The sequence below is a fragment of the Oncorhynchus gorbuscha genome, linkage group LG12 (assembly GCF_021184085.1).
Source record: "Oncorhynchus gorbuscha isolate QuinsamMale2020 ecotype Even-year linkage group LG12, OgorEven_v1.0, whole genome shotgun sequence".
In the NCBI taxonomy this organism is placed as follows: domain Eukaryota; kingdom Metazoa; phylum Chordata; class Actinopteri; order Salmoniformes; family Salmonidae; genus Oncorhynchus; species Oncorhynchus gorbuscha.
The window spans coordinates 5,228,145-5,242,530 of NC_060184.1; the positions used below are offsets into that span (position 1 = coordinate 5,228,145).

General features: G+C 39.6%; 1 protein-coding gene across 1 annotated transcript; it reads left to right on the forward strand.

The window, feature by feature from the left end:
• The first annotated feature begins 1,041 nt into the window (after positions 1–1,041).
• LOC123990474 (all-trans retinoic acid-induced differentiation factor-like) lies at positions 1,042–12,407 on the forward strand. The gene is made up of 7 exons (XM_046291020.1): positions 1,042–1,287; positions 8,674–8,810; positions 9,090–9,158; positions 9,254–9,325; positions 9,926–10,047; positions 10,767–10,867; positions 11,101–12,407. Exons 1-7 carry the CDS (start codon positions 1,195–1,197, stop codon positions 11,203–11,205), a joined length of 699 nt encoding a protein of 232 aa, XP_046146976.1. The 5' UTR covers positions 1,042–1,194; the 3' UTR covers positions 11,206–12,407.
• The last annotated feature ends 1,979 nt before the right edge of the window (positions 12,408–14,386 follow it).

Here is a 14,386-nt window from a genome sequence, read left to right on the forward strand (position 1 = left end):
TATTATCTAGTCCAATTGTGGTATGACACCACTATTTTTATTCGTTTGCGTCAGTTTCAATGGGGGACTTTGATTTTGAAGGCGAACCGCCGATTCCACTATTGTTGCTCACGGTAATGTTGTTCACAACACACTGGTATGATTGAGAGAGAGGGGAACAGGCAAAACATGTGTTACATTTGCCTCTTTCTGCTTCTTGAAGTTATCCAAAATAGGTTTCATTGGTTGGCGAGCAAGCAGTCCAGGAAACAGACCAAATGTGATACAAATCCCAAGAAAACTGACTACATTGTAGCCATTAAGCAATAATGTAACCAATATGTATCAAATCGCTCTTCAAGAAGCGTTGCAACAGTCCTCTGGTCCAAACCATTTCTGGTAGAGGGGACCACATTTATTTTAAACATTACAAAACAACTATGTGCCAATTTTTAAAAGGAATTTCCACGAATAATATACATGTATTTTAGTCTGTAGGCAAGACATACATAACATAGGCTATATATTATGTTTTCTAACAACAACTTCAAATCACTTACGTAAATGATTTATTATCGTCTTCTGACCCCTCTACTGTAATGGCATATTTCAGAGTGTGGGGATGGTCAGATGACGGTGAATTTGGGAACAGTCATCTGGCAGCTTCCAAAATCAATTGAAATGTTTTCTAAATAACATAATTATTATAAATGAAATTGTAAAAAAAAAAATGAAATGAGGTATTTTGTCCATGTAGGCCTGCCCATTTTCTTTGTTTTGAAGGCAAGAAACAAAGGAATATGGCTAATGAATAATGCAACACATTTCATATTGTTGTACAATATTTTGGATATGAGATCCTCTTTATAGGCTGGGCTGTGCAAAAAGGTCGGGCAATTTGTAATGCGATGAAGCACTGTCTGCTTTCAAACACACACGGATGGGTTTTCTTTATTTTTTTTCTCGTCTCAGTCTTATCGATCATTAATTCATGTGAAAAGACGGATAACCTGATAATAGAACTAGCAATACCGGATGTCCCCACGTTACCATAGTGATTGAACCAATCCAGGTCTTGTAGAGATCAGACAATGATTACAAAGGAAACGAAACAAGGAAACATGCGAGTGTATTAAGGAAGCGGCTGTGATTTTAGTAGCGTACAGTCAGTCACATGTTTATCTTGTCTTGATCATATGAATAGCGCCTTCAAAAATGACAGCTGGATCCAGCCAGCGGAATGCAGCAGTTGTCTTATTAATCTTTCATGTATATTTATATGGGAGTCATCAACTGACTGAGTTACAGGTAAGTGGTCTGCTTCAGCTCTATGCTATACAGGAATGCTGCGCAACTCGCCATAACCGGTTATTTACATTGTAACTGCTGTTAGTAGGCAACACTCAGAAGAATATGTTCTTCTTACATTGCGACTGCTGCTACGGTCAAGAGTTCAGTGGTTACATTGTTTATACACTCGGATGTGTTACGTCGTGTTGTTACATTGTAACAAACTATGCTACACTCATCGTTGTTATTGACCCGTTTACACCTTGACATAGTTCATTAGGCGCTACGTCATCTTGTCCCACTCGGGAATGGACGTCTGCGGTGTTTGACGGCAATATGGAGAAGAGCCTGTCTCTAGTCAGAGATCGCATTTAGTTTGGGAGATTGCAAAATATGACCTTTTATTTCAAGACAGGATATATATATATATATTGTTTCCGATGATAATATTGTTTTGTTTGTTTTAGTTACTTTTTCCTCAACTTGTTTCTCTTAACTTTAAAGCATGTCAAATTCGCTTGCACTGCAGAGCTAAAAGCTAGACTAGGTTCAAGATACCACTGTAGCTAGCGACCTCCACCTAATAATTATCATAAAAAACAAACGACATTGGGGTCACAATAAACTAAAATGGGAGGCAAAAGTCATATAATCAAATTGGCTTAACAGCCAATGTGTATTATTTAACATGACTATTAAAATTGTACTTATATTAATGGGTAATTGTTTACAAGTTACTAGCTATCCCATAAAGCCAAAACCGAAAACCACATATTTTCATCTTCTTCTGTGGTTTGGTAACCTCCTGTTCTTCTACGGACTCTGGCTGGACTGAAGATGTCGTAAAGTGGCATCCATCTCGCACACAGATCCTTCAACCACACGCGGGCGGTGTGATTCCACTCCGTTGTTGACGTCCCCATTGAAATGAATTATATCCGGCGCCTTGTTCACATTACACACAAGCATGTTATGCCGGATGTCATGAATTTCAATGGGGACGTCCACAACGGAGTGGAATCGCAACGCCCCATTGCAGTTGAAGGCTCCGTTGTGATGCGGATACCATATACATTGCCATTTTAAAAACTTTACGTAATCTTCCGTAGAAGAACTAGATGAAAATATGTGGGTTTGGTGGTAGCTTTATGGGATATCTAGCACCTTTAAAACCATGACGAATTCCTATTTGAATAGGTATGTTCAGTGACATGTATTCATGCATGCCAAGTTAAGCCAGGCTTCCCCCCAAAAAAAATCACCAAGAAAAAAGAAAATAATTGATCTTTCTTCTCTCTATGTTTCTTACTGAAGAAAGCGAGAGAAACAGCGCCACTCCGTCTCTGTAGGCCATCTATTCCATGCTGTCTGGCCAAAAAAAGTATGACATTGTTTTCCGCCACCGATAATTGAATGCAAGGAAAGCCAGGTGAGTATTTCGCCTCCCTTGATAAAAAAGTATAAAATAGCCAATCAGCGTCGAGCTAAAGTGAGTGAGCTCAACTGTGAATGGTCCTGGCACACCAAAATAAAAGTGTAAAATAGCCAATCAGCGTCGAGCTAAAGTGAGTGAGCTCAACTGTGAATGGTCCTGGCACACCAAAATAAAAGTGTAAAGGGAAGCCAGTTTGGGTTTGGCTTCACTCCTATCACATCGAGAGCATACGTCATTGACAGAAACTTGTTGCATCTCATTGTGTTATTGTCATCTGGTGGCTAGCTAGCTAGCTAGCTAAAATTGGCCCTTTTCTAAATTAGCTATGGGATGGAGAAAGGGATTTTGACTTGTGGTTTTACCTAATTCTCCGTATTGGCCAATGATTATAATGGTAATGGCAATTCTGATCCAACCATTAATTCATACATTGTGCCCCTGGCCTGAGAGGATGGAAGTTCAATATGTAACTAGATGTAGAAGGCTAATGTTAACCAGCTAACGCTGCCCATGAATGGAAGTTAGGCCAGGTAGCCAAGGACAACAAATACTATTCAAAAAAATGTAATGTATGACAGAGTCATAGACCGTTTGGTCAACATGAAAGTGAGGAGGATGGCAATTGGCATTTCTCTACAAGTAGGGTGAGTCAACATGTTTTTTACTTACACACACACACACACACACACACACAGAAATCAGAACCATGGACAGCCACATCGTATTTAGCTTATAATGATTGGACTAAATTGTTTTCAGTATCTTTTTAGTTGTCAATGTATTAGAATAAGCATAAATCAAATCAAATCAAATTTATTTATATAGCCCTTCGTACATCAGCTGATATCTCAAAGTGCTGTACAGAAACCCAGCCTAAAACCCCAAACAGCAAGCAATGCAGTTGTAGAAGCACGGTGGCTAGGAAAAACTCCCTAGAAAGGCCAAAACCTAGGAAGAAACCTAGAGAGGAACCAGGCTATGTGGGGTGGCCAGTCCTCTTCTGGCTGTGCCGGGTGGAGATTATAACAGAACATGGCCAAGATGTTCAAATGTTCATAAATGACCAGCATGGTCGAATAATAACAAGGCAGAACAGTTGAAACTGGAGCAGCAGCACAGTCAGGTGGACCGGGGACAGCAAGGAGTCATAATGTCAGGTAGTCCTGGGGCACGGTCCTAGGGCTCAGGTCCTCCGAGAGAGAGAAAGAAAGAGAGAATTAGAGAGAGCATATGTGGGGTGGCCAGTCCTCTTCTGGCTGTGCCGGGTGGAGATTATAACAGAACATGGCCAAGATGTTCAAATGTTCATAAATGACCAGCATGGTCGAATAATAGTAAGGCAGAACAGTTGAAACTGGAGCAGCAGCATGGCCAGGTGGACTGGGGACAGCAAGGAGTCATCATGTCAGGTAGTCCTGGGGCATGGTCCTAGGGCTCAGGTCAGTTGAAACTGGAGCAGCAGCATGGCCAGGTGGACTGGGGACAGCAAGGAGTCATCATGTCAGGTAGTCCTGGGGCATGGTCCTAGGGCTCAGGTCCTCCGAGAGAGAGAAAGAAAGGAGAGAATTAGAGAACGAACACTTAGATTCACACAGGACACCGAATAGGACAGGAGAAGTACTCCAGATATAACAAACTGACCCTAGCCGCCCGACACAAACTACTGCAGCATAAATACTGGAGGCTGAGACAGGAGGGGTCAGGAGACACTGTGGCCCCATCCGAGGACACCCCCGGACAGGGCCAAACAGGAAGGATATAACCCCACCCACTTTGCCAAATCACAGCCCCCACACCACTAGAGGGATATCTTCAACCACCAACTTACCATCCTGAGACAAGGCTGAGTATAGCCCACAAAGATCTCCGCCACAGCACAACCCAAGGGGGGGGGGGCAGCAACCCAGACAGGATGACCACAACAGTGAATCAACCCACTCAGGTGACGCACCCCCTGCAGGGACGGCATGAGAGAGCCCCAGTAAGCCAGTGGCTCAGCCCCTGTAATAGGGTTAGAGGCAGAGAATCCCAGTGGAAAGAGGGGAACCGGCCAGGCAGAGACAGCAAGGGCGGTTCATTGCTCCAGAGCCTTTCCGTTCACCTTCCCACTCCTGGGCCAGACTACACTCAATCATATGACCCACTGAAGAGATAAGTCTTCAGTAAAGACTTAAAGGTTGAGACCGAGTTTGCGTCTCTGACATGGGTAGGCAGACCGTTCCATAAAAATGGAGCTCTATAGGAGAAAGCCCTGCCTCCAGCTGTTTGCTTAGAAATTCTAGGGACAATTAGGAGGCCTGCGTCTTGTGACCGTAGCGTACGTGTAGGTATGTACGGCAGGACCAAATCAGAGAGATAGGTAGGAGCAAGCCCATGTAATGCTTTGCAGGTTAGCAGTAAAACCTTGAAATCAGCCCTTGCTTTGACAGGAAGCCAGTATAGAGAGGCTAGTACTGGAGTAATATGATCAAATTTTTTGGTTCTAGTCAGGATTCTAGCAGCCGTATTTAGCACTAACTGAAGTTTATTTAGTGCTTTATCCGGGTAGCCGGAAAGTAGAGCATTGCAGTAGTCTAACCAAGAAGTGACAAAAGCATGGATTAATTTTTCTGCATCATTTTTGGACAGAAAGTTTCTGATTTTTGCAATATTACGTAGATGGAAAAAAGCTGTCCTCGAAATGGTCTTGATAAGTTCTTCAAAAGAGAGATCAGGGTCCAGAGTAACGCCGAGGTCCTTCACAGTTTTATTTGAGACGACTGTACAACCATTAAGATTAATTGTCAGATTCAACAGAAGATCTCTTTGTTTCTTGGGAAATAGAACAAGCATCTCTGTTTTGTCCGAGTTTAATAGTAGAAAGTTTGCAGCCATCCACTTCCTTATGTCTGAAACACATGCTTCTAGCGAGGGCAATTTTGGGGCTTCACCATGTTTCATTGAAATGTACAGCTGTGTGTCATCCGCATAGCAGTGAAAGTTAACATTATGTTTTCGAATAACATCCCCAAGAGGTAAAATGTATAGTGAAAACAATAGTGGTCCTAAAACGGAACCTTGAGGAACACCGAAATGTACAGTTGATTTGTCAGAGGACAAACCATTCACAGAGACAAACTGATATCTTTCCGACAGATAAGATCTAAACCAGGCCAGAACATGTCCATGTAGACCAATTTGGGTTTCCAATCTCTCCAAAAGAATGTGGTGATCGATGGTATCAAAAGCAGCACTAAGGTCTAGGAGCACGAGGACAGATGCAGAGCCTCGGTCCGATGCCATTAAAATGTCATTTACCACCTTCACAAGTGCTGTGTCAGTGCTATGATGGGGTCTAAAACCAGACTGAAGCATTTCGTGTACATTGTTTCTCTTCAGGAAGGCAGTGAGTTGTTGCGCAACAGCCTTCTCTAAAATTTTTGAGAGGAATGGAAGATTCGATATAGGTCGATAGTTTTTTTATATTTTCTGGGTCAAGGTTTGGCTTTTTCAAGAGAGGCTTTATTACTGCCACTTTTAGTGAGTTTGGTACACATCCAGTGGATAGAGAGCCATTTATTATGTTCAACATAGGAGGGCCAAGCACAGGAAGCAGCTCTTTCAGTAGTTTAGTTGGAATAGGGTCCAGTATGCAGCTTGAAGGTTTAGAGGCCATGATTATTTTCATCATTGTGTCAAGAGATATAGTACTAAAACACTTGAGCGTCTCTCTTGATCCTAGGTCCTGGCAGAGTTGTGCAGACTCAGGACAACTGAGGTTTGGAGGAATACGCAGGTTTAAAGTGGAGTCCGTAATTTGCTTTCTAATAATCATAATCTTTTCCTCAAAGAAGTTCATGAATTTATCACTGCTAAAGTGAAAGTCATCCTCTCTTGGGGTATGCTGCTTTTTAGTTAGCTTTGCGACAGTATCAAAAAGGAATTTCGGATTGTTCTTACTTTCCTCAATTAAGTTAGAAAAATAGGATGATCGAGCAGCAGTAAGGGCTCTTCGGTACTGCACAGTACCGTCTTTCCAAGATAGTCGGAAGACTTCCAGTTTGGTGTGGCGCCATTTCCGTTCCAATTTTCTGGAAGCTTGCTTCAGAGCTCGGGTATTTTCTGTGTACCAGGGAGCTAGTTTCTTATGAGAAATGTTTTTAGTTTTTAGGGGTGCAACTGCATCTAGGGTATTGCGCAAGATTAAATTGAGATCCTCAGTTAGGTGGTTAACTGATTTTTGTCCTCTGGCGTCCTTGGGTAGGCAGAGGGAGTCTGGAAGGGCATCAAGGAATCTTTGTGTTGTCTGTGAATTTATAGCATGACTTTTGATGGTCCTTGGTTGGGGTCTGAGCAGATTATTTGTTGCAATTGCAAACGTAATAAAATGGTGGTCCGATAGTCCAGGATTATGAGGAAAAACATTAAGATCCACAACATTTATTCCATGGGACAAAACTAGGTCCAGCGTATGACTGTGACAGTGAGTGGGTCCAGAGACATGTTGGACAAAACCCACTGAGTCGATGATGGCTCCGAAAGCCTTTTGGAGTGGGTCTGTGGACTTTTCCATGTGAATATTAAAGTCACCAAAGATTAGAATATTATCTGATAATGACTACAAGGTCCGATAGGAATTCAGGGAACTCAGTGAGAAACGCTGTATATAGCCCAGGAGGCCTGTAAACAGTAGCTATAAAAAAGTGATTGAGTAGGCTTTTTATATAAGTGATTTGATGATGTTGAAGTTGACATGGTGCTGGAATAGTGGAGGCAGCTCCAGTTTTCTTTGTGACTTCCGGTAACTCTCCATGGGTCTAAATCAATAAATATTATGTCTGGGCTTCCCCAGTGACTTTATCCACACACCACGACTGGTAAATGTTAAATAATACACATAGGCTGTTAAGCCAGTTTAATTATAAGACTGTTGCATTCCGTTTAAGTTGGTGATGGTAATGGTGTTTGTTTTTGATGATAATTATTAGATGGAGGTCACAAGCAGTACATTGGTATTTTCAACCTAGCCTAGCTTTTAGCTAGCTACAGTGGTATTTTCAACCAAGCCTAGCTAGCTATAGTGGTATTTTCAACCTAGCTTTTAGCTAGCTACAGAGGTACCTTTAACCTAGCCTAGCTTTTAGCTAGCTACAGTGGTACCTTCAACCTAGCCTAGCTTTTAGCTAGCTACAGTGGTACCTTCAACCTAGCCTAGCTTTTAGCTAGCTACAGTGGTACCTTTAACCTAGCCTAGCTTTTAGCTAGCTACAGTGGTACCTTCAACCTAGCCTAGTTTTAAGCTAGCTACAGTGGTACCTTTAACCTAGCCTAGCTTTTAGCTAGCTACAGTGGTACCTTCAACCTAGCCTAGCTTTAAGCTAGCTAGCTGTTCTGCAGTGCAAGCTAACTTGACTTGCTATAAAGTTAGAGAAACAAGTTGAGGAAAATGTAACTAAACAAAACATGTTTTATTATCACTTGAAACAATATATTTATCATATCTTGAATAAAAATGTCATATTTTGCAATCTCCCAAAATAAATGCGATCTGGAGGGCGACCGAGAGCCTAGTGGTCGGTGTCGGACTAGTAACCGAAAGGTTGGGGGATCAAATCCCCCCGAGCTGAGAAGGTACACATATGTTGTTCTGCCCCCCTGAACAAGGCAGTTAACCCACTATTCCTAGGCTATCATTGTAAATAAGAATTTGTTCTTAATAACTGACTGGCATAGTTGAATAAATAAAAACACATCCTCTCCTCCATATTGCGTTACAAACACCTCACGGGTCGGTTCAGAAGCGGTGAAGATGACCTACGGTGTAATGAAATACGTTACGATGTAAACCGGGGTATAAATAACTGTCTTCTTTCTACTAGCCTGGCTGCTTACATCGACAGAGATGTGTGGCTTGATTATTATGACTTTTATTATTAATCAGTTGGTGAAGATGTTGATAGAGGCGTTGTGAATTTCTGCTGAACAAACAGGTATGTCATCTCTGCAACAGAACAGTGCAGAATAGCACCGCTCTGGGCCAGTTCTGTTCCGCGTCTGCGGGCTTGGTTGACGGACGCTGCTGCCTGCTGCGAAAAGAAAACACCAGCAATGCTGACTACGTCCTCGGGTAGGAAGTTGTGCTTTGGCAACACCAGGCTTTGTTTTGTAACCTTTGGCAGTACCAGTGAATTGTCCACAGAACAACATACTCAAATGATTATTCACTTGATGTAATAACACATGTAGAAACATTCAACAACTATAATAACATGTAACAATTGTTTAGTAAAATATACAAACGGATTACTTGTCTTGTAGCCAATGTCTCATTGTCATTGTCATTGTTACATTATGTTGTCTATTTCCCCTAAAAACGTTATTTATCCCACTCTGTTTTCTCACTCAGGTTGGACCTATCAAACTGTTCTCTATGTCACGTGGACGAACTTCAAGAGGCATCAACAGCTGCAATGATGTATGTTAAACAGCCCGTTTACACTTAGGTTACAAACCTGGTCAGTTTGTTCATGTTTTTATAGAGCCTGTGGTACTCTCTCTGTTCTTCTACAGAGATATCTCACTGAACCCCATAGTTCAACTGAACAATTCACTGTTTCAAGGCTTCATCCAGTTGGATAACCTGTAAGTACAACTCACTGAGCTGTGTTACCGAGTCCAACCTTGCAATGCACATTTGAATGTCCAATCAGTTCCTTATTAGAATAGAATTCACACATATTTGAATGTCCAATCAGTTCCTTATTAGAATAGAATTCACACATATTTGAATGTCCAATCAGTTCCTTATGAGAATAGAATTCACACATATTTGAATGTCCAATCAGTTCCTTATTAGAATAGAATTCACACATTCTAATGTCCAATCAGTTCCCTATTAGAATAGAATTCACACATTCTAATGTCCAATCAGTTCCCTATTAGAATAGAATTCACACATTCTAATGTCCAATCAGTTCCTTATTAGAATAGAATTCACACATTCTAATGTCCAATCAGTTCCCTATTAGAATAGAATTCACACATATTTGAATGTCCAATCAGTTCCCTATTAGAATAGAATTCACACATTCTAATGTCCAATCAGTTCCCTATTAGAATAGAATTCACACATTCTAATGTCCAATCAGTTCCTTATTAGAATAGAATTCACACATATTTGAATGTCCAATCAGTTCCCTATGAGAATATAACATTTTAATGAGCCTATACCCTTTCTGTAAGGATTCTGCCTGTCAACCTGACCTGTCCAGGAGGCAATGCATCATGGAATAAAATGGAGGTCAAAGGGGACGCACGTCACTGTGAAGGACAGAAGGACATCTGCAACCAGACTGGACATCCGTGTAAGTCACGTGTCAACCTTTTTTTGCTGCATGATCCTTGTTGTGTTTAATAAAGAAGTAGCCTAGTAGTTGATAAGACAAAAACCACCACTGTTTTGGTAACTAGGAGGATAGGGCTGGGGAAAATGTAACCACTCTCAAATTCATAGACAAAGCTATGGATGGAATGACTGACTGTTCATGATATCAAATTATAGTTTTAACCACATTTTGAGGCAAGACAGTGTTTGTTTGCAATTACTTTGTTTTACTGTCATTGGAATAAAAGAAAAAGCATATATTTTGTTCTAATGACGGCCAAAGTTGAACAAAACTAATGAGGCATTTCTAAGTTATATTCTTCAATAATCAGTGTGCTATATGCCATTTATTTAACAAGTCCAAAAATGTATGTGCCAATTACAGATTTCACACTTTAAACTCACTTTGGGAAATTAAAATGTTCTCTTCCATTCTGAATACAGTGATCTGGCATCAATATTATAGTTGGCATTACTGTCATAATATCAGTTTCTAAAGTATCATAGAGACTATAACATTGCTTCTGAGCAAGGCGTTTAACCCACTGTTCCCCGGGTGCCGAAGACGTGGATGTTGATTATTAAGGCAGCACCCCGCACATGGGTTGGGTTAAATGCAGAAGACACATTTCAGTTAAATGCATTCTGTTGTACAACTGACTAGTTTATCCCCCCCCCCCCTCCTCCCCTCTTCTACAGCGTTGAACTGCCCTGAGAATTCCCTCTGTGCAGCGTACGGTCCGGGCTTCTTTGAGTGTAGCTGTGTGGACAACTTCCATGGATACAAGTGTCTCCGAGAGGTCAGTGACTACACCACATCGTCCACGTATGACTATTGTCAAGACAATGGCTTTAACTTTATCCTCAACAACATTTATTCATATCCAACGGCTGATGGTTGAAGACAGCGTGAGTGCTAATTAATAACCGAGGGAAATTCACAGCCTTTCAATCAAAACTCCATTGTGGTGTAAGGTGCCATGGTAACCACCGAGTCACATTGTTGTTGTTCTCCCGTCTCTGTTGTTGACAGGGGAAGTTCCCTATAATCAAGGTGTTCGGGATCCTAGGGGCCTCCACAGTCCTGGTCTCCATCCTGCTATGGGTCACCCAGAGACGCATGGTCAAATCTGCCTGAGGTTGTACCCACTCCCCTGGTCTGAGGCCTGGTCCTGGGACTCTATTTGGAAAACACTTGTTTTCCAGTGATGCTGACATGAAGAGACAGGGGGGGAAGGGGGAATATGTGACCATTTAAAAAAACGGACTTTAGCGTGGAAAATCAGTGTATTCTATGGAGACAGTTGTATCATTGACCTTTTATAGTTTTAATCATCTGTTTTGATGAGGTTGTTAAATCTTTGTTTTATCACCACAGATGTTGCAATTGTTGTATCCTTTAAAAAAACCAACAACAACCTTACAGCCATTTCCCCTAAATCAACATGAAATCTAAGAGATTGTGATGCGGGACAATACACAACCTCACTTTATGGTCTACAGTATGTGCCAAATCATGTTAATAAAAAGTTGACTAAGATGCTTGGGGCCAGTTTCCCAGGACAATCGACTATAAGCCTCGTACAGGACTAACACATCTATTTCAATAGAGATTCTCCACCGAGCTTGTTGTTAGTCCAGCACTACGGTTAATCTGTGTCTGGGAAATCAAACCTTATACTTGATCACTGAAGCATGAATTGTATTAGAAGCAATAATATGCAGTATAAAGTTGCATTATCCCCCCCCCCCCTAATTTTTGGGAAAACTGACAAAGATATCGATTAATTAATTACATTATAGGGAGACACGAGCAAAACACATTGTTTGCAGAGTACTGCAAATGTTGAATTGTTGTTGTACAGACTGTTCATGTAATAATACATTTTTGCTGTTTGCATTTTGTTTTCATCTTGGAGTAAAGAAGATATGATACACTGACAATATAGACATGATACACTGACAATATAGACACGATATACTGACAATATAGACATGATACACTGACAATATAGACATGATACACTGACAATATAGACATGATATACTGACAATATAGACATGATACACTGACAATATAGACATGATACACTGACAATATAGACATGATATACTGACAATATAGACATGATACACTGACAATATAGACATGATACACTGACAATATAGACATGATATACTGACAATATAGACACGATACACTGACAATATAGACACGATACACTGACAATATAGACACGATACACTGACAATATAGACACGATATACTGACAATATAGACACGATACACTGACAATATAGACATGATACACTGACAATATAGACATGATACACTGACAATATAGACACGATATACTGACAATATAGACACGATATACTGACAATATAGACACGATATACTGACAATATAGACACGATATACTGACAATATAGACATGATATACTGACAATATAGACATGATATACTGACAATATAGACATGATATACTGACAATATAGACATGATATACTGACAATATAGACACGATATACTGACAATATAGACACGATATACTGACAATATAGACATGATATACTGACAATATAGACACGATATACTGACAATACAGACATGATATACTGACAATATAGACATGATATACTGACAATATAGACATGATATACTGACAATATAGACATGATATACTGACAATATAGACATGATATACTGACAATATAGACATGATATACTGACAATATAGACATGATATACTGACAATATAGACATGATACACTGACAATATAGACACGATATACTGACAATATAGACACGATATACTGACAATATAGACACGATATACTGACAATATAGACACGATATACTGACAATATAGACACGATACACTGACAATATAGACATGATATACTGACAATATAGACATGATATACTGACAATATAGACATGATACACTGACAATATAGACATGATATACTGACAATATAGACATGATATACTGACAATATAGACATGATATACTGACAATATAGACATGATATACTGACAATACAGACATGATATACTGACTAGACATGATATACTGACAATATAGACATGATATACTGACAATATAGACATGATATACTGACAATATAGACATGATATACTGACAATATAGACATGATATACTGACAATATAGACATGATATACTGACAATATAGACATGATATACTGACAATATAGACATGATATACTGACAATATAGACACGATATACTGACAATATAGACATGATATACTGACAATATAGACATGATATACTGACAATATAGACATGATATACTGACAATATAGACATGATATACTGACAATATAGACACGATATACTGACAATATAGACATGATACACTGACAATATAGACATGATATACTGACAATATAGACATGATATACTGACAATATAGACATGATATACTGACAATATAGACATGATATACTGACAATATAGACATGATATACTGACAATATAGACATGATATACTGACAATATAGACATGATACACTGACAATATAGACATGATATACTGACAATATAGACATGATACACTGACAATATAGACATGATACACTGACAATATAGACATGATACACTGACAATATAGACATGATATACTGACAATATAGACATGATATACTGACAATATAGACATGATATACTGACAATATAGACATGATATACTGACAATATAGACATGATATACTGACAATATAGACATGATATACTGACAATATAGACACGATATACTGACAATATAGACATGATATACTGACAATATAGACATGATATACTGACAATATAGACATGATATACTGACAATATAGACATGATATACTGACAATATAGACATGATATACTGACAATATAGACACGATATACTGACAATATAGACATGATATACTGACAATATATTGTCTATTGAACAAAAATATAAAAGGAGCATGTAGTGTTGGTCCCAAGTTTCATGAGCTGAAATAAAATATGCCAGAAATTTCCATTCGCACAAAAAAATTTGCTTATATCTCGCAAATGTTATGCACAAATTTGTTTACATCCCTGTGAGTGAGCGTTTGTCCTTTGCCAAGATAATCCATCCACCTGATAGCTGCGGCATGTCAAGAAGCTGATTAGACAGCATGATCATTACACAGGTGCACCTTGTGCTGGGGACAATAAAAGGCCACTCAAATATGCAGTTGTGTCACACAACACAATGTGAGAACTTATTCTCAACTAGCCTACCTGGTTAAATAAAGGTGTTCTCAACTAGCCTACCTGGTTAAA

Coding starts and splice junctions, on each gene's coding strand:
- LOC123990474 (XM_046291020.1), top strand. CDS start 1,195: ATGACAGCTGGATCCAGCCAGCGGAATGCAGCAGTTGTCTTATTAATC. Junction 8,811..9,089: donor AATGCTGACTACGTCCTCGG/GTAGGAAGTTGT, acceptor TTTCTCACTCAG/GTTGGACCTATCAAACTGTT. Junction 10,868..11,100: donor GATACAAGTGTCTCCGAGAG/GTCAGTGACTAC, acceptor TGTTGTTGACAG/GGGAAGTTCCCTATAATCAA.